We start from the raw sequence: 20,813 nt of genomic DNA, 5'->3' as shown, positions 1-20,813 counted from the left end.
TATATATATACCTATATATATAAATATATATTTTGAAAGCGAATTAAAATGAACAATAAAAGAGGATTATACCTTAAATACATGAACTATAGTTTTGTTCATTCCCTTCTATTGATAAATTATGGTATTGGATTGGCCAGGGTTATTTATTTAAAGGGCGGCCGAAGGCCGCCAGTGCGGAAAGAAGTTTGACGCGATTAAATTATGAACACCCCGGTGTTGGACCGACCAGGGTTATTTTTTTGAAGCGCGGCCGAAGGCCGCCAGTGTAGAAAAAAGTTTGACGCGATTGAATTATGAACACCCCGGTGTTGGACCGACCAGGGTTATTTTTTTGAAGCGCGGCCGAAGGCCGCCAGTGCAGAAAGGAGTTTGACGCGATTGAATTATCAACACCTCGGTGTTCGACCGACCAGGGCTATTTTTTTTAAGCGCGGCCGAAGGCCGCCAGTGCAGGAAGAAGTTTGACGCGATTGAATTATGAACACCCAGGTGTTGGACCGGCCAAGGTTATTTTTTTAAAAAAAGCAATGTTAAAGGAATATATCACTCTCTATAAACTTCAATTTTTACTGAGGATAATTATAATAAGAGTGAAGATTTTAAAAATTTGATATATGAATACATATGGCGTAAAAATATCGCAAATCAACATCATGATCCATTTGTGAGTTTATCAGATGCCATAAAACATACGTTTAAGCTATAAAACCATTTTCTTTTATTAAAATGTAAAATTTAGTTCATAATATTTTGTAGAGGGTGATTGGGTTTTTTATTTATTTTGATTGCTTTCATTCGTTTGGATATGGCAACACTTATTATCCGACAACATGGAACCCATTTGTTATTGTTCATATAACGAAAATTGTGTAAAAATGCATGCTTATTTAAAGCAAATATTTAAATATTTAATATAAAATAAATATGTACAAACATTGTAGTGAAGTGTTAGTGTGTAATAAGTGCATAATATAAAAGAAAAGATAACCATAAATCGAGAAATTGTGAAATAAAATTTGGGAAATTTTTGGAACTTAAGATGCAAATATCTCGAAAACTATAAGTTTCCGGCGTGGGATGCTAAACTTAAGTTTTCCCAATTTTTCTCTTTATTATGCACTTATTATTCACTAACACTTAACTACATTGTTTCTACATATTTATTTAACATTAATTATTTTAATATTTTCGTTATATGCACAATAACAAATGGGTTCAATGTTGATAGATAATAAGTGTTGCCATATCCAAACGAATGAAAGCAATCGAAATATATAAAATACCCAACTACCCTCCACAAAATTAACTTATATGCACAATATTTACCAATTCAATGACAAAACGAAAAAAAAAACAAGTAAGGAAGAGCTAAGTTCGGATGTAACCGAACATTTTATACTCTCGCAAAATCAATTGGTATACTCGTTTGAGATTTCTTTGTGGATTGACTGATATTTTCGGTAGACGGTTAACTATAGGCACTGGGGTCCACATATTCAGTACCTAGGGGCGTGAATAGCTTAAGTTCGATTTAGACAGTTTTTGGTAACAAGGTGGCATACTTTAAACGCATTATTCACGCAAAGTTTTACGCCGATACAATCATTGTTGCTTGATTTGCATAGTGGAAAGTGAAAGAATCAGATGGAATTGAAAATGGTGTTATAGGCGTTGTTGTAGTCCGATTCCGCCCATTTTCGCACTATAACATAGAAATATAAAACGTTATGTACCGAATTTGGTTGAAATTGGTTAAGCAGATCTCAAGATATGGATTTTCACCTAAAAGTGGGCTGTGCCACGCCCACTGTCTAGGTTTGAACGAGGTTCCTATAAAGTCATCTCATAACATCAAAAAAATTTAACTGCAGATGCCCCTCCCTAATGTGATTCTGTGTACCAAATAACAGTCTTGTATCTTATTGCGGATCTTAGTTATGGCAATTTATTTGTTTTTGATTAATGGCGTTTTGTGGGCGTGGCAGTGGTCTGATTACGCCCATCTGCAATACCAACCGTCTCACGGTACCAAGAAACATGTCTACCAAGTTTCATAAAGATATCTCAATTTTTACTCAAGTTAGAGCTTGCACGGACGGACGGACGGACGGACAGACAGACAGACAGTCACCCATATTTCAACCCGTCTCTTCATCCTGATCATTTAAATGTATATAACCCTATATCTAACTCGATTAGTTTTAGGTGATGCAAACAACCGTTAGGTGATGAAAACAACCGTTAGGTGAACAAAGCTATTATACTCTGTAGCAACAGGTTGCGAGAGTATAATGACGGTACCTTGTTTAGTTGTAAAAATAGCCGTTATAATCCGTTATAGAATAGGAAGTTTAAATAGAGTGATATACCCTCTTTAACATTACTTTTTTTTGGTAGGGTTTTCTATTTGCATTGGCGCCTCTCGGCCGCGCTTTAAAAAAATAACCGTGGCCAATATGACACCGGGGTTTTCGTGTCGGACTTCTTTCTGCATTGGCGGCCTTCGGCCGCGCTTAAAACAAATAACCCTGGCCTATCCAACACTGGGGTGGTCGTTATTCCTTTCGCGTTCTTCTTCTTTCTGCATTGCAGGCCTTCGGCCACGCTTCAAAAAAATAACACTGGCCGATCCAACACCGGGGTGGTCGTTATCCCTTTCGCGTCCTATTACTTCCTGATAAATATGTCACTAGCCAATCCAATACCATGGTTTATCAAGAGAAAAGAACGAACAAAATTATGGTTAATATATCTCTCTATTATATATAAAAGTTTTCTGCTGCTGTCGAGAATCAACTAACATAAGAGCGAGCTAGCTCGCGCTCGGCGGGGGGCGGACGTAGGCGAGCGAGCGAAGCCAGCGTCCCGGAGCGCAGCGGAGGGCGCCTAGTATATATATATATTTATATTTTGCAAACGAATTAAAATGAATAAAGAGGATTATACCTCACATACATTAACCATAATTTTGTTCGTTCTTTTCTCTTGATAAACCATGGTATTGGATTTGCTAGTGTATTTCGACGATCTAACCCTGTTTGGATCGGTAAGTTTTAGATTAAGTTTGTCGTCACTGGAGCAACGCCTAGCAGCAGGGTTGCTCCGTATCCTCCTGACCCGTGCTGGCATCGAGTCCAACCCGGGCCCCGAGGTATTCTACTGCTGCGTATGCGCAAAAAGGCTCCATCCAAATTCCACCTCGGTTAGGTGCAATACATGCAATGGATGGAGCCATCTTAAGACCTGCTCGGGCCTTAAGACACACAGGGAGTGGACCACGAGTTACGTGGCCCCATGCTGTCAACGCAATAATGCGACATCTGCCTCAACGGCCGTGCAACCTGCACCATGTTCGCGCACTGCGCTGCCACTCCAGTCGAGTCGAACGGACTCCAGAGCAAGATCGAGGAGATAGTTGCATTTATGAGCCGGGAGCGCGTAACGATAGCTGCGGTCCAAGAAACCAAGTTAAACAGCCGCTCAGATCTTCTGAGTTGTGCAGGTTTCAACGTTTTACGTAAGGATCGCGAGCGGGATAATGGTGGAGGCCTAGCCTTCATATTGCACAACACCGTGCAATATCGTCTAATCGATGTTGACATCGACCGCAGGGACACCACCCTAGAATGTCAGGGTATAGCTGTCCGGTCAGGCGATGTCGAGCTCGAAATATTTAATATATACATCCCCCCAGTTACATGTTGCCCAACAGGATATCACCCGAATATAGATGCGCTACTTCGTGGTGAAAACCGTCTGGTGCTAGGCGACTTTAACGCGCATCACGATCTTTGGCATTCCTGCCTGTCAAACGATCGTAGGGGGATGGAGCTGGCGGAACAGATAGACGATTCGACATTCTGCACATTGAACGACGAAGCCCCCACCAGAATTATGGGCACCTGTAATAGCTCGCCAGATATTACCATCGCTAGCGGTGGTCTGATAAATAGTATAACCTGGCGACCTATGCTAACTCTTGCATCAGACCATCTGCCCATAATTATCTCGATCGAGAAACCTCCTGACTTTATTTCTGTGGATAACCGCACCTATGTTAACTTTAACAAAGCTAACTGGGTCGGCTTCACAGAATTTACTGAGAGCACTATGCTAACTCTTGCATCAGACCATCTGCCCATAATTATCTCGATCGAGAAACCTCCTGACTTTATTTCTGTGGATAACCGCACCTATGTTAACTTTAACAAAGCTAACTGGGTCGGCTTCACAGAATTTACTGAGAGCACCTTCAACGCACTATCCATTCCTACGGACGTCATCGTTGGCGAGCGTCAATTCCGCAAGGTGATCGCTGCGGCTACAGCTCGCTTCATACCGGCTGGAAGAATAGCGGAACTCCGCCCTAATTTCCCAGCCGAAGCAGCTGTATTAGCAAATGAGCGCGACACCTTACGCCATGCCGATCCCTGTGATCCCCGAATAAGGGATCTCAATTTGGAGATTCGGCAAATGATAAACCATCATAGGCGGACAAAATGGATAGAGCACCTGAAGTCCTGCAACCTCTCCACCGGTGTGAGTAAGCTTTGGACTACTGTCAAGGCCCTTTTAAATCCGAGGAAACATGACGATCGGGTTGAAATTCAATTCGATGGCCATGCCTCCTCGGACCCGAAGAAGTGCGCGAGCTACTTTAGCCGGCAGTTTATACTGCACCCTTCGACCGACAAGGACAAACGATGTGTTACCCGACGGCTGAGCAAAATGCCAAAAGACTGCGCACCACTTACTTTCACCGACGGGGAGGTTCAGAGTGTCATCAAAAAGGCGAAATCGTCTAAATCCATCGGCCCTGACGGAATAAGCATGCTGATGCTAAAACACCTAGGCCCAATGGGAGTAAACTATCTCACCAAGGTCCTCAACTTGTCGATATCCACTCTTCAAATAGCCGATGTGTGGAAAGTCGGAAGAGTGGTCCCACTACTGAAACCTGAAAAGCCCGCCAACAAAGGGGAGTCTTATCGCCCGATAACTCTCCTTTCCCCAGTAGTGAAGACACTTGAGGCCTTATTACTCCCGTCATTCACTCACCACCTGAGCCTAGCAGATCATCAGCATGGCTTCCGAAAAGTGTACAGTACCACCACAGCACTTAGCGTCATAAACGCTCAGATAGTTCATGGCCTGAACCAGAAGCCACCCTGCGAGAGGACGATTCTCGTAGCGTTGGACTTGTCAAAAGCTTTTGACACAGTCAATCACACAACGCTCCTTGAGGACCTGGAACAATCAACGCTCCCTCCAGGGCTGAAGCGGTAAACCATGAACTACCTGAGCGGTCGACACTCATCCGTACTATTTCGAGGTCAAAACTCCAAACTCAGGAAAATTAAACAGGGGGTTCCGCAGGGCGGTGTCCTCTCCCCGCTACTGTTTAATTTCTACATTTCAAAACTCCCCCAGCTACCAGCGAGAATTTCAATGACCTCGTACGCAGATGACTGTACGATATTGACGTCGGGCAATGGAATCGATGGCATGTGTTCAAAAGTAAACAGCTACCTCTCCGATCTTTCTCGCTTCTTTTCTGCAAGGAGCCTAACACTTTCCCCACTAAATCCACAGCGACCATCTTCACAAATTGGACGAAGGAGTACAGACTGGACCTGAACATTTCAGTCGATGGCACAAAAATTCCGACAGTTAATAACCCTAAAATTGTAGGCGTCACATTGGACAGTCTGTGCTCTTTCACTCCTCACACGACCGCGATAACTGCCAAAGTACAGAGCCGCAACAAAATCCTCAAGTCGCTTGCCGGCAGCTCATGGGTAAAGGACAAAGAAACGTTGTTGGCAACATACAAGGCAATCGGCCGGCCGGTCATCAATTATGCAGCCGCAATATGGTCGCCTGGATGCAGTGACACGCAGAATAAGAAGCTTCAGACTTGTCAGAACACTGCACTCCGGACTATCACGGGGTGCCTCTTGATGTCCCCAATCGAACACCTACATAGCGAGGCCCGTATGCTTCCGGTTAAGGAACATAACGAGCTCCTCTCCAAGTAGTTTCTGCTGGGATGTTTTCGCAGAAACCACCCCTGCAGACGCCTGCTTGCAGCGGAGCAGCCTCCTAGGAACATCAAGAGGTCCTTCCTTGACTACGTCGTCGACATCAGACAGCACGCCGACCAGACTTCGGACGCAACTAACTTCAGACAGGCACTGACCGCCATTCACAGTGGAGCCATTAACACCTTCACCGACTCCCTTTCAGTGAATGGCGTAATACGAGTCAAACCACCACCCATTGCAGACACAGAGCTCGAGTTGCCTCGCGAATCTAGAGTGACCCTCGCGCAACTTCGTTCTGGATACTGTAGCAGGTTAAACTCCTACCTATCCAGAATAGACCTTGACATACCAAACACATGTCCTGCATGCAATGAGTCTCCGCATGACACTAACCACCTCTTTGCATGCCCAACAAACCCCACTCATCTAATACCCCTCTCCCTATGGTCCGACCCCGTCGAAATAGCTCGTTTCCTGGGCCTTCCGTTAGATGACCTCGACGACAACGAATCTAGAATTTATCACCCAAACGGGGATTAGATAATCGTTATAACAACAACTACAACAACATTTGCTAGTGTTATTTTTATCAGGAAGAAATAGGACGCGAAAGGGATAACGACCACCCCGGTGTGATCGGCCAGTGTTATTTTTATATATATATATTGATATGGCAATACTTATCTGTCAATATGAAACCCATTTGTTATTGTGCATATAACGAAATTGAGTAAAAAAAAATTATATATATTCTTTATCTGGAGAATCTCCTCTATCCAACCATAACTCTCTTAACCCTGAAATCGACGGATGGTATACTAAAGTTTCTCCTAAAAAAATTTAGGAGGTATGAATTTTCAAAATTTTAACGCTCGAAAAAAGTTTTATTAAACAGATTGCATGAGCGCGCAAATTTCCAAATAGAGGAGAACACTAATAAATGTTCTATATTTATTTTGTAATAAATTTTTTTTTTAATTACAGGCGTATGCTGCAGGATGTAATATTGTAATCTTGGCCAGTACTTTCGAGAGAGTACAAATAATTCCAGGAGCTACACATGGCTATGTTAAAATATCTGCTCTTGATTGCAGTACCGACACGGGAAAAATTGCTGCATCTTATGAAAATAAAATATGTATATTCGAACCCACACCTATGCTTTTGAGCAACAAAAGTGTTAAACATTACTTGGATTACAGGTACTAATATAACCTTGACATATATATTTCAAATTTTTAATTTATAATAATATGAGTTCTCTTAAAACAAATAATTCACTGATGTCTTCTAATATATTGGAAAGTGTAATTGTTGTTTTTTTTTTCTGGGGAGTCTGAGAAAAATGCTCTCCGCATCGCAATGGTAGGTGCCACTTGCAGGTCACTAAAAACTTGCAGGTCACTAAAAACTCTCCTCTAGGGAACCGTCGCCCACCCTGGAACAGCTTTCGCATTACTTCAGGGTCGCGTTCCATATTTCTCTTCTTAAGACTTACATGTTTTCTATATACTTTTTCTCGTTCTTCCAGTTTTCCTCATTTTGAAGCATTCAGAGCAAAGTGTGGAGCCTATTTGGCTGCATTTGCTAGCATTGAAAAATGTGTGTTCAGCGTCGTCCTCGATCGCGTCGTTGTATATACAGGACTGTGCCCGGATAGCATCTGAGTAGTGTAAAAATCCACCTCACCATGTTTCCTGTTGGACCATTGTTTTATGTTTCGGATTACCCTGGCCGTCCATCTGCCGTGGCGTCCTTGCCCCCAGCGAGCTTGTCATTGTTCCAAGGTGTCGTTCTTTATTTCTTCTTTTGTAGCGGCAGCATATTTCTTGTTTCTTCAACGTCTACATTTTCTTTCGTGGAAATGCTAATAAGTTGATGGGTGTGTGTGTTTCCGTTTATTACATGTATAGCTTCGCCCGAGACTGTACGATATGCCGATAGAGCAGCTGTGCGATACACTTTCGCGGGATTTGCGTCGATTATTTTTCCTCAATGTGTCTCCCCATAACTGCTCCGTAGAGTAAGACATTTAGTGTTGTCGACATCAAATGTTTCCGTTTATCCTGTCTCGGTCCTTCTATATTGGACATCAGCCTGCTCAGTTGACAAGTTATGTTAGACACCTTTTCGGCAGCGTGTTGGATTTGTGTCTAGTAGGTAAGTCTGGAGTCTAATCTTACCTCCAGGTAGTTGACAACCTTTTGTGTCCTTAGTTCTTGTACTCATGTCTTTTATAATCAAAATAGGCTTCTATGTTGCAAGCTTGAGACCTCTCGCATCAAGCCACATTTGTGCTCTTATCATCACCTGGTTTAACTTCCTGCACGTACCTTCGGTATCTCTCGCAGTTATTATCGCGGCTATGTCGTCTGCGTAGCCAACTAGGTATGTATCGTCGGGCATGTCGAGGCTTAATATGCCGTTTTTGTTGTTGTTGTAACGGTTACCTAGTCCCCGTTTGGGTGATAAATTCCAGATTGGTTGTCGTCGAGGTCATCTAACGGGAGGCCCAGGAAACGAGCTGTTTCGACGGGGTCGGACCATAGGGAGAAGGGTGTTAGATGAGTGGGGTTTGTTGTAGGAGTTTAAACTGCTACAGTATCCAGAACGAAGTTGCGCGAGGGTCCCTCTGGTTTCGCGAGGCAACTCGAGCTCTACGTCTCGTAATACGCCATTCACTGAGAGGGAGTCGGTGAAGATGTCGATGGCTCCACTGTGAATGGCGGTCAGTACCTGTCTGAAGTTCGAAGCGTCCGAAGTCCGGTCGGCGTACTGCCTAATGTCGTCGACGTAATCAAGGAAAGACCTCTTGATGTTCCTAGGAGGCGGTTCCGCTACAAGCAGGCGACTACAGGGGTGGTTTCTACGAAAACTGCTTGGAGAGGAGTTCGTTGTGTTCCTTAACCGGAAGCATACGGGCCTCACTTTGTAGGTGTTCGATTGGAGACATCAAGAGGTATCCCGTGATAGTCCGGAGTGCAGTGTTCTGACAGGTCTGAAGCTTCTTCTTCTGCTGCGTGTCACTGCATCCAGGCGAACATATTGGGGCTGCATAATTTAGGACCGGCCGGCCGATTGCCTTGTATGTTGCCAACAACGTTTTTTTGTCTTTTCCCCAAGAGCTGCCGGCAAGCGACTTGAGGATTTTGTTGCGGCTCTGTACTTTGGCAGTTATCGCGGTCGTGTGAGGAGTGAAAGAGCACAGACTGTCCAATGTGACGCCTACAATTTTAGGGTTATTAACTGTCGGAATTTTTGTGCCATCGACTGAAATGTTCAGGTCCAGTCTGTACTCCTTCGTCCAATTTGTGAAGATGGTCGCTGTGGATTTAGTGGGGAAAGTGTTAGGCTCCTTGCAGAGAAGAAGCGGGAAAAATCGGAGAGGTAGCTGTTTACTTTTGAACACATGCCTTCGATTCCATTGCCCGACGTCAATATAGTACAGTCATCAGCGTACGAGATCACTGAAATTCCCGCTGGTGGCTGGGGGAGTTTCGAAATATAGAAATTAAACAGTAGTGGGGAGAGGACACCGCCCTGCGGAACCCCTTATTTAATTTTCCTAAGTTGGAGTTTTGACCTCGAAACAGTACGGATGAATGCCGACCGCTCAGGTAGTTCATAGTCCACCGCTTCAGCCGTGGAGGGGGCGTTGATTGTTCTAGGTCCTCAAGTAGCGTTGTGTGATTGACTGTGTCAAAAGCTTTTGACAAGTCCAACGCTACGAGGATCGTGTTCTCGCAGGGTGGCTTCTGGTTCAGGCCATGAACTATCTGAGCGTTTATGACGCTAAGTGCTGTGGTGGTACTGTACACTTTTCGGAAGCCATGCTGATGATCTGCTAGGCTCAGGTGGTGAGTGAATGACGGGAGTAATAAGGCCTCAAGTGTCTTCACTACTGGGGAAAGGAGAGTTATCGGGCGATAAGACTCCCCTTTGTTGGCGGGCTTCCCAGGTTTCAGTAGTGGGACCACTCCTCCGACTTTCCACACATCGGGTATTTGAAGAGTGGATATCGACAAGTTGAGGACCTTGGTGAGATAGTTTACTCCCATTGGGCCTAGGTGTTTTAGCATCAGCATGCTTATTCCGTCAGGGCCGATGGATTTAGACGATTTCGCCTTTTTGATGACACTCTGAACCTCCCCATCGGTGAAAGTAAGTGGTGCGCAGTCTTTTGGCATTTTGCGCAGCCGTCGGGTAACACATCGTTTGGCCTTGTCGGTCGAAGGGTGCAGTGTAAACTGCCGGCTAAAATAGCTCGCGCACTTCTTCGGGTCCGAGGAGGCATGGCCATCGAATTGAATTTCAACTCGGTCGTCATGTCTCCTCGGGTTAGACAAGGGCTTGACAGTATTCCAAAACTTACTCACACCGGTGGAGAGATTACAGGACTTCAGTTGCTCCACCCATTTTGTCCGTTTATGTTGGTTTACCATTTGCCGAATCTCCAAATTGATATCCCTTATTCGGGGATCACAGGGATCAGCATGGCGTAAGGTGTCGCGCTCGTTTGCTAGTACAGCTGCTTCGGCTGGGAAATTTGGGCGGAGTTCCGCGACTCTACCAGCTGGTATGAAGCGAGCGGTAGCCGCAGCGATCACTTTGCGGAATTGACGCTCGCCAACGATGACGTCCGTAGGAATGGGTAGTGCGTTGAAGGTGCCCTCAGTAAATTTTGTGAAGCCGACCCAGTTAGCTTTGTTAAAGTTAATGAAGGTGCGGTTGTCCACAGAAATAAAGTCGGGAGGTTTCTCGATCGAGATAAGTATGGGCAGATGGTTTGATGCGACAGTTAGCATAAGTCGCCAGGTTATGCTATTTATCAGACCACCGCTAGCGATGGTAATATCGGGCGAGCTATTACAGGTGCCCATAATTCTGCTGAGGGCTTCGTCATTCATTGTGCAGAATATCGAATCGTCAATCTGTTCCGTCAGCTCCATCCCCCTACGATCATTTGACAGGCAGGAATGCCAAAGATCATGATGCGCGTTAAAGTCGCCGAGCACCAAACGGTTTTCACCACGAAGTTGCACATCTATGTTCGGTTGATATCCTGTTGGGCAACATGTAACTGGTGGGATGTATATATTAAATATTTCGAGCTCGACATCGTCTTACTGGACAGCTATACCCTGACATTCTAGGGTAGTGTCCCTGCGGTCGATGTCAACATCGATTAGACGATATTGCACGGTGTTGTGCAATATGAAGGCTAGGCCTCCACCATTATCTTGCTCGCGATCCTTACGTAAAACGTTGAAACCTGCACAACTTAGAAGATCTGAGCGGCTGTTTAGCTTGGTTTCTTGGACCGCAGCTATCGTTACGCGCTCCTGGCTCATGAATGCAACTATCTCCTCGATCTTACTCTGGATTCCGTTGCAGTTGAATTGTAGGAGTCGCGTTTGTCGCGGGTGTCCAGTCGTGATCCTAGGGGTGAGTGGGGTGCGTGTTGGTGGTGGTTGTTGCAGCTGTACTATCCGCATGGGCGGTTGTCGCACTGTGGTGTTGATTGGCAACGCCACTGTGTGTGATTCCGGGGGCAGACTCCTACAGCATGGGGCAACATACGACGTACTCCACTCTCGTGTGGTGCGCAGACCGGAACACGGCAACAAGTGACACCAGCCAGTACATGTGACATTCCGGCGTATTACGGTCTGACACACGGAACAGACTGTGCGAGGAACCGGGATCCCCATATAACGGTACTGTTAAAAACTACTAAAAGCGCGATAAACCAAGCACTAAACACGCCAGAGACATTAAATTTTATTTCTGGGATGGTATAAGATGTTTATATAGAAACCTCGTTCAAAATTAGGCAGTGGGCGTGGCACCGCCCACTTTTAGGTGAAAACCCATATCTTGGGATCTGCTTAACCAATTTCAACCAAATTCGGTACATAACGTTCTTTTCATATTTCTATGTCATAGTGCGAAAATGGGCGGAATCGGACTACAACCACGATTGTTTCCCACATAACACCATTTCAATTCCATCTGATTCTTTCACTTTCCACTATGCAAATCAAGCAACAATGATTGTATCGGAGTAAAACTTTGCGTGAATAATGAGTTTAAAGTATGCCACCTTGTGACCAAAAATTGTCTAAATCGAACCAAAACTGTTCAAGCCCCTAAGTACTAAATATGTGGACCCCAGTGCCTATAGTTGACCTTATACCGAAAATATCAGTCAATCCACAAAGAAATCTCAAACGAGTATACCATTTGACTTTGCGAGAGTATAAAATGTTCGGTTACATCCGAACTTAGCCCTTCCTTACTTGTTAAGAATTTACATTCGTCTATTGATACATTTATATGATTAATATCGAATATATAAAATTCTCGTGTCTCGGTGTTTGTTGCCAAGCTGCTCCGAAACTGCTGGACCGATTTTGATGAAATTTGGTGTGCTTATCATGTAGGTCTGAGAGTCGGCCAACATTTATTTTTCATACTCCTAAATGTTAAGGGTCGACTCCAAATATTACTTATTTTAATTTCTTTGGACAAATTGTTTATGCTATCCCATTCAGAGGCAATCGAATATACTCGTAATAATTGTAGTATATTATAATTTTAATGTAGTGTACTCGTAGTTCTATCTACCAGTTATCCCCGCCAGGTGTCTCTCGTTGTAACTTCTCAACCAGCAAGCATCACGGAGTAGGTAGGTAGGTAGAGTGGCAGTCTAACGACGCACCTAGGCCTATAGGAGGCCCATTGTGATACCACATCACGGAGTAGGAATTAAAATAAAATTTTATTCTCATTAAGTCAAGTTAATTTCATTCTAATAGCGAATTTAACATTTTTTCCTTCTGCATCTCGAAAACGGCCTACGCCGTTTACGAACGAAACAACGATTAATAGTGTTATAAATCCACCAACAACTACGATCATCAAATTTTTTGAATTGTGTAATCGTGCGAATGTTTTTAGTGCCTTTGCTCAAACACTGATATTCAAAAGTAGTACGCCTGGTTTATTCAGATCAAATAATTAGGGTCGTGTATATACAGTCAATCCAGGATGGATGCTTTTGTTTGCGACGGTTGTTGGTTAATGTCACCAGGGCATTAACATTTCAAGATATACGTAAAGTAAATGGGCAGCAGTATCCAACGTATAAGCTTGCTGGAAAATCAGTGGGACAGTATTTCAGCAATCATACTGCCCCACTAATTATCATCTTCCATCAAGCATTATATCGCACAGGAATACAAAGTCGTCTACTATTTGCTACAGTATCGACGGCATGTTTCCCGGGCCGAATGGTGTGAGATGATCAAAAAGATACGATGACTAATGATATATTGCATCGACATCGTAAAAGGTGCAACGATTTAACGATATCATTCACTGGCGCAATGTACAAAAAAGCACTGCTTGCTATTGAAGATCATTGCACTGTCATTGCGAATTTACCATTCAGTCATTTCAATATGGGGGCCCGATGGCATTATTCCAGCGCAATTACAGCGTACGATTAAGATGTCATTGAGCTGGCTGGCCCCCATCTACGTGACCTGTGTTAGATTAGGCCATGTCCCGAAAGTCTGGAGACAGGTTAAGGTTACTTTCATTCCGAAGGCCGGCAAAAGCTCTCACGTCGGTGCAAAAGATTTCAGACCCATCAGCCTATCCTCGTTTCTGTTGAAAACATTAGAGAGGCTTATGGATCTGTACATTAGGAGCAGAATACCGAGGGGTAAACTGTTACGGGCGCAACATGCATATATCAAAGGCAGGTCGGTCGACACTGCTTTGCATGATGTAGTGTCATGGCTGGAGATAGCTCTCAAGCACAAGGAATTTGCTGTGGGCACCTTCCTCGACATCGAGGGGGCCTTCAACAATGTGCGACCAGAGGCAGTGGTTAAAGCCCTCGAAAAGTTTGAGGTGGAATCTAACCTCAAGCACCTTATTTTTAGTCTCCTATGCGACAGAACTGTCGCAGCGGAGTGGGGTGGTGCCAAGACTACCAGAAAAGTGAATAGGGGAACACCGCAGGGGGGAGTACTCTCCCCACTGCTCTGGATAATGGTGGTTAACGACCCACTTATAGAACTCGAAACGCAAGGCTGTCGGGTGACAGCATACGCTGATGATGTGGTTCTTATGGTTAAGGGAAAGTTCCTGAATACCGTCTACGAGCTCACCGAGGGGTACCTGAACGTGGTATCTAGCTGGGCGATAAGAAGCGGCCTAGCCGTCAACCCAAGTAAGACCGAAATGGTTCTATTTACCAGGAGGTATAAGATACCAAATGTGCCTCTCCCCTCCTTCGGGGGTTCACTTCTTCAACCTACTGAGAAAGTGAAATACCTAGGGCTCATCCTCCATAGAAAACTTTCCTGGAGGCCAAATATTGAGGAGAGAGTTAAGAAGGCTTCGGTCGCCTTATGCAAAGCTGCTGCAAAGGTGCAAGGTGGGGACTCTCACCTAAGGTGGTGTTCTGGCTCTACGAAACCGTAGTTAAGCCAATAATGTTCTATGGTGTGTTCGTCTGGTGGAGGGCGCTCGAAAGGTCCACAATGGCTAAAAAGCTTGAAAGGGTCCAAAGAGCGGCGCTCATCGGAATCTCCGGTGCACTGCGAACCACACCGACACTAGCTCTTAATGCTATTCTAAACATAGCACCTTTGGACATTGCCGGTAGGTGCATTGCCGCGAAGTGTGCTCTAAGGCTTAGGGAAGCTGGGCTTTAGAAGAGGTCCGAACAAGGGCACTCCGAAATTCTTTCCTCCTTCAGCGGCATCCCGGAAAATATAGATCACTGCGTCACTGAAGCCACTCGAGGCGGTTCCTTCTCCGCTCGTATTCCAACGGGGGACATGTGGATGGGAAGAAGCCGCTGGAGAAGAGGCGCGGTGAGCTTTTTCACGGATGGATCGAGGGTAGGGGGGAAGGTTAGAGGGGGGGTTTTCTGTAAGGAGCTCTCCGTCAGTCTTAGCTTCAGGCTACCGAATCACTCGTGTTTTTCAGGCGGAAGGTGCTGCTATCAAGGTGGCGGTAGAAGTACTGCTGCGTAGTGCCGCCTCGTTTGTAGAAGTGAATATCCACTAGTTAGTAGGGCGGCAATACTAGCTTTGAGCGCGCGTACCGTGCAATCAAAGCTAGTCAAGGAGTGTCTGTCCTCTTTAGAGATAGTGTCTGGCTATTTCAACATCAGGCTCGTCTGGGTGCCTAGTCACAGCGGAATCGCTGGAAACTGCAAAGCCGATGAGCTAGCCAGGGGGGGCACCTTTGCCCCGCTCACATCGGAATGGGATCGGGTTGGATCTCCGTTAGCGTCTTGCGCTCTAATGTTGGATCAATGGACCTCGCGTGCACTCAGCAGACGCTGGTCGGCGACTAGTTCCTGTGTGACCGCGAGATCCTTCTGGCCAAGAGTGGATCGCAGGAGGTCGGGGGAACTTCTCGCCCTGAGCAAAGTGCATCTCGCCGCTATGGTAGGAGTTCTCACTGGACACTGTCCAATGGGCACTCATGCGGTACGGCTTGGTGTATTACCCGATGCTAGTTGCCAAAGTTGCATGGAGGAGGGCGAGGTGGAATCATCCCGGCACTTTCTCCTCCAATGTCCGGCTTTCGTTAGGCTGCGATTGAAATATCTCGGCAATCACACGTTTGGCGGACCCGAATACTTATCCTAAATAGATATTGGCCGACTTAACAAGTTTGTAGTCAGCACAATGCGTCTCGTCGACTTGTAAGGGTCTTTTGATCCAGATTATAGGAGTTTGTAGGTATCACAACGGACCGGCGTCTTAAGCTGTCCAAGTGGGATCCCTTCTGGAATCGACCTCCTAACCATTTCAATATGAGTTCACCAAATCGAAGTGCATCTGATTTAATCAACACATATATAAATCGTGAAATGAGGTATGATACTGTCGAATTCTTCCACTACTATCGACAGTGAACATGGGCTTCAAGATCCATGTGCCGACACTTTCTCAAAACAGTTGTTTATATATTGGCAATGAAAAATTACATGAAAATATTGGATATATAAAATTACCGACAGAATTCTACACAATCATCAATTAACAAAATACTCTCATCGGAAATATACTTTCCGATGTACATACAAAATATAACATTGGCTGGCAGAAAGATTGATTTTGGCATCAAAAAATGTGGACGTCAATGAATTAAATTCAAAGATATAACAGTTGTTGCCAGGACCACGGCAATGGCCCAATATTAGTTATTAAAAAAATTAAAGAAGCCACCATTTTGAAAAGCAAGTTTCGAGTCGAAAATGTAGTTAGTTATTTTTAAAAGTATTTCCTAAAAATATCGTATATGGCAATACAACATTTGCTGGGTCAGCTGGTAATATTTATAAATGTGAGTCAAAAAGATGTCAAGCAGAATCATCGCAAAGCGATTTGATTTTGGTAGCAAAATATATAAAATACATAAAGAAATACGAAAATGCTTACCGTATGTTTGTTTTTGTTAAATATTTTATTTTATTCAGAATTTATTTAATTTTTATCATTTAAATGACAACAACTAACAAGTACATTTGTTGACAAAAACAATGATGTTGAAGTACATTGACAAATATTTTACAGTAGTACAGTACAGCAGTTGAATCGTGAGTAAGTTATCATGGATCTTCCACCGAGTTTAACTTAGGAATGAAAAACATCTTAAATTTAAGGTTATAGAGTTTTCACTAGATGTCTTTATTTTGGCGCTCGCCTACACATTTGCAGTTCTTAAGCCGACTACTCGTAAAGCAACCAATCGCTTTTGTTTTCACAAAGTGAAGTCCTTTGTATATTATTTCTTCAAGAGTTGAAAAAAACAGAGTTTGTTGATTGACAATTAAAGCAAAACGCAAATCGTTCAACCAATAAATCAAGAAAGCAACAAAAACTCAAGGTAGAGTAAAGAAGAAGCATAGTAGAAACAAAGGTACGGAGGTTTTTATGTGTGTGTTTTTATCCAAATTAATCATAAAAAAACAAGACGTTTATCCTCAAAAAACTATGTTTAAAAAATTATTCAAATAAACAATTTTATTAAATTAGTATAGATGGAACCACGCCCACCCCCACTAAAAGCTCGATAACTTACTAAATAAATTCACCCGAAGAATGAGCCTTCATAGCCAAGATGATGCTTAATAGAAACCGGTGTGGAAATTGGATAAGGGGCTAGGCACAGCCGTCCTTTAGGTGAACTCCTACATATATCTCAGGAACTATTTGACCAATTTTAACCAAATTTGGAGCATAGCATTATCCTGATATTTTTATGTTACACTGTGTTTAAATAAGCTAAGCCTCAGTAACTAAACACACCACTTTACTCGGCAAAAGCTGGCGCACACTCAGCAAGATGTCACCACACGACGACACCCCCCCCTCCGCCAAGCAACAAAAAGGATGGTCCCCACATTAGAGGATCAAAATTCATTACGAACGCTATCCAACCCGCTACCTGTATTCGCTTAAACACATCCGTCTCGTCAACAGGCCTGAGCGCCAAGTCAACATTTGATACGAAAGCTCGTGCGCGCAACTTTTCGATCGATCGCCGTCATCGTAAACCTGCGAAGTGAACATCGTATTTTCGACTCTTTCTCTGTGGAGTCTTTAATTTAATTTGTTAAAGTTTAATTTAAATGCGTTAAAAGATCTCAATAAATTTTAAATTTGTAAACTGTTTTCATCAAATTCTTTACATCTTTGCTTTATTCCGAAATAAGTGTTAAAGGCAGGTGTAAAGTGAAGGTGGTGAATGGCTTTGTGTAAATTAGCATCAATTTATTCACACTGTGACAATGAGCGAAATTAGACTACAACCACTGCCCATGTATTTCTACTTAAAATTCCATGTGATTCTTTCACTTTACAGTGTACGAAATGTATTCAAAGGAAAAGGTGAATTTTGATTTTTCGCGGGCTGTGTATATTCGATATTTTGTTTTTGTTATATTCGGACACAGAAGATGTTGATGACCATGAGAATCCGAAAGGTGCAAACCCCGTCAACAAGCGAAGAAACATCGAAACAGTAAAAATTATTGTTCTTGAAAATCGTCGAATCCCTATTAAGGAAGTTGCTGAAGATGTTGTCATATTAATCGGCTCATGCCATTAAATACTCTTGAATATTTTGGGCAGCGAAATTTGTTCCGAAATTGCTAAATTTTGAGCGAAAGAAATCTCGCATTAGTATCGCTCAGGAGTTGTTGAATGATGTCAGGTTTGCTGAAAATTAAAAATTTGGCACCATGCGACTTTTTTTGCTATTTCCAAAAATGAATAAACCAATGAAAGGAAAACGTTTTGCCACAATTGATGAGATTAAGTCAGAATCGAACAAAGAGCTGATGCCCATACCGAAAAGGGCATTCTAGAATTGCTACGAGGATTGTAAAAAGCGTTGGCACAAGTTTATTATATCCGACGGCGATTAATTTGAAGGCTACGAAATAGATATTGATGAACAAATAAGTACTTTTCAAAAAAATTCAAAATTCATCTTTTCTTTTGAACACACCTCATATAAATACTTGCTGGAAGATCCAATGCTCTCTATCGAAGACAGTATTGCTTAACTGCTTTACCACTTTCTTCTTAAACATCTGGCTAATACACTTTTGCCGTTTTGCTTATTGAACACACTTACAGCAACAACAGTGAACATTTTTTCTTCTGTATAAAGTCTACACTTACATATGTAAAGCGATCACCGCCTCTGCCAGCCAGAAATGGTTAAAAAACGAGGTTTTTAAACCTTCAAAACTTTGGATTAGAAATAAAGATGAGTGTATAGCCATTAAATTTGGACTTTTATTGAAGTGATCGAACTCAAGATTGAATTACAAGGTAGACGATTTTTCGAGAAATCCGTTACAATATTCTTTACATTTGAGACACATTTTTTGAATTTGACATTCTTTTATTTATTACATATATTTTATTTTGTATACATAAACATGTATGATTCAGATAAAAATCGAGGCTACAAATTCTAAATTATAGTATTAAATTATTTATTTTTGGCAATTAAGAAGCTAAAGCTAAACTAAGCTACGGGTATGAATGGTATACATACAATCTGAACTCTTAATGGCCGACAAATTTTAACTGAAACCATGCATCCCCATATCTCTGCGGCTTGGCACAGCCAACCTCCATCATGGTTAAAAGGCAATTTGTGAAGCTGCCCAAAAAGGGTGAGCAGTGGGTATGTGGCAACTGTAGAGACACAACCTTACCGAACGTCATCTAAAAGATAACAGCCATCCTAATATAAAATAGGCTTACGTGTGTGTGTATAGTTCAAAAAATGAGATTAGTTAAAAAATAAATATCCCAAAAGTATGAATTATAAACTTTGTAACTGAATTTATGGCAAGACTAATTGGAGACAATATTTTTAAGATATCAGTACTTATGGTCAATATGTGAGTTATCTTATTGAAATTCAGAGAGCGTCTATTTCTAATAACAGTGCATCTTTTTTCCTAAAATGGATAAAATCGGGGCAATACTTCCCCTACCTCCATGTACCTAATATAAGAATTCGGTTGGTTTTATACAGTATTTATAATATTGGATACATGGTACTATAGTTTAATGCCGAAAAGTGTGAAATTGGTCTACGAACTCCCTTTACTACTTATAATGGTTTTCGTTATGTCGGCCAGTGTGTGTGTTATCTTCAAAAAATTGCGTGGAGATAAGTTCTCGAGTGAGTAATGCCAAAAGTTAATGCAATCAATGCAGACCTACATAATAATTTTCGACTTTCGACCTGACATTAAACTCTTTATGTTGGTCAGTATGTGTAATATTTTTATGAAATTAAGTGGACAAATTTTCTTAAAAATTATGTGATTCAGCGATGAATAGGAATGAAATTGGTCTAGACCTTGGTCTAAACTTCATATCTGTAATAGCCTGCTTGGTTGAGTTTATATCACATATGTATATCTCATTGGAGTTAACTAGGTTGATTTAATTTTAAATATCTGTGCATCTGCTTTCCGCCAATTTGTCGCGGCGTCGTAATTTCACCCTTTAAAAGAAATCATTGTCGGTCAATAACAACAAAATTAGGTTTTAAGTCGCATAGCAATTCACAAACTTTTAAAACTGCTAAAGAAATATCAAACAATTTCTAGGAAACTAAATTAGTTGGAAATTTTACTATAAACAGATTTACATAACCTTTATATATTTTTTAGTATTCAATAAAAAAGCGAGTAATGTGCATATTTTTTATTTTAGATGGGTACAGACAGGCTCCTTTGTATGTAATTATCATGTTTACACTCTCTCGTGGAACTTAGAAGGGACTCGGCTTTTAACTGGTGGTTCCATTATCGAAATGTGGAAAGAAAGAACTTCTGAAAAATCAGAGGAAAGTTCTACCGGTAAATATAAGTTCAAAGGCCAACTATTTTTTAGTCCTACTATTTTTTCGTTTTTAGGTGTAAAGTTTGAAATAGGAGGTGGTGACCGCGGAAATAAAACTCCTACCAATGAGAGCTTAGATGATGTTGTAACTTGGGACACTGTATGGTCATGTCAAACTGCTATTCCAATTTATCATATGGCATTTAGTCCTGATGGCACTTTATTTGCTACATGTGGTCGAAATGACAGACTTGTAAAAATTTGGTATGAAAATAAGCAAGGTAAGAAAAGGTAGCAAATATAATTTTTAATTTTTAACCTGTAGTACACACTTTGGGTTGACAAATTTTTGTAG

General features: G+C 42.4%; 1 protein-coding gene and 1 pseudogene across 2 annotated transcripts in view; one reads left to right on the top strand and one right to left on the bottom strand.

Annotated features, from left to right (window-relative positions):
* Nucleotides 1-20,813, top strand: part of Rbcn-3A (rabconnectin-3 alpha) — a 101,674-nt gene that overhangs the window by 1,529 nt on the left and 79,332 nt on the right. The window contains exons 2-4 of one of the 2 annotated variants that reach the window (XM_070109611.1): nucleotides 7,032-7,249; nucleotides 20,330-20,475; nucleotides 20,533-20,739. In XM_070109611.1, the coding sequence (XP_069965712.1) occupies nucleotides 7,032-7,249; nucleotides 20,330-20,475; nucleotides 20,533-20,739 (571 nt within the window). Of the gene's footprint in view, nucleotides 1-7,031; nucleotides 7,250-20,329; nucleotides 20,740-20,813 lie in introns of both variants that reach the window. The other variant, XM_070109610.1, reaches the window with a different exon arrangement.
* On the bottom strand, nucleotides 10,135-11,455 carry LOC138857397 (uncharacterized; annotated as a pseudogene).

The sequence above is a fragment of the Bactrocera oleae genome, chromosome 5 (assembly GCF_042242935.1).
Source record: "Bactrocera oleae isolate idBacOlea1 chromosome 5, idBacOlea1, whole genome shotgun sequence".
NCBI lineage: Eukaryota > Metazoa > Arthropoda > Insecta > Diptera > Tephritidae > Bactrocera > Bactrocera oleae.
This window is presented reverse-complemented; position numbering and strand designations above follow the sequence as displayed.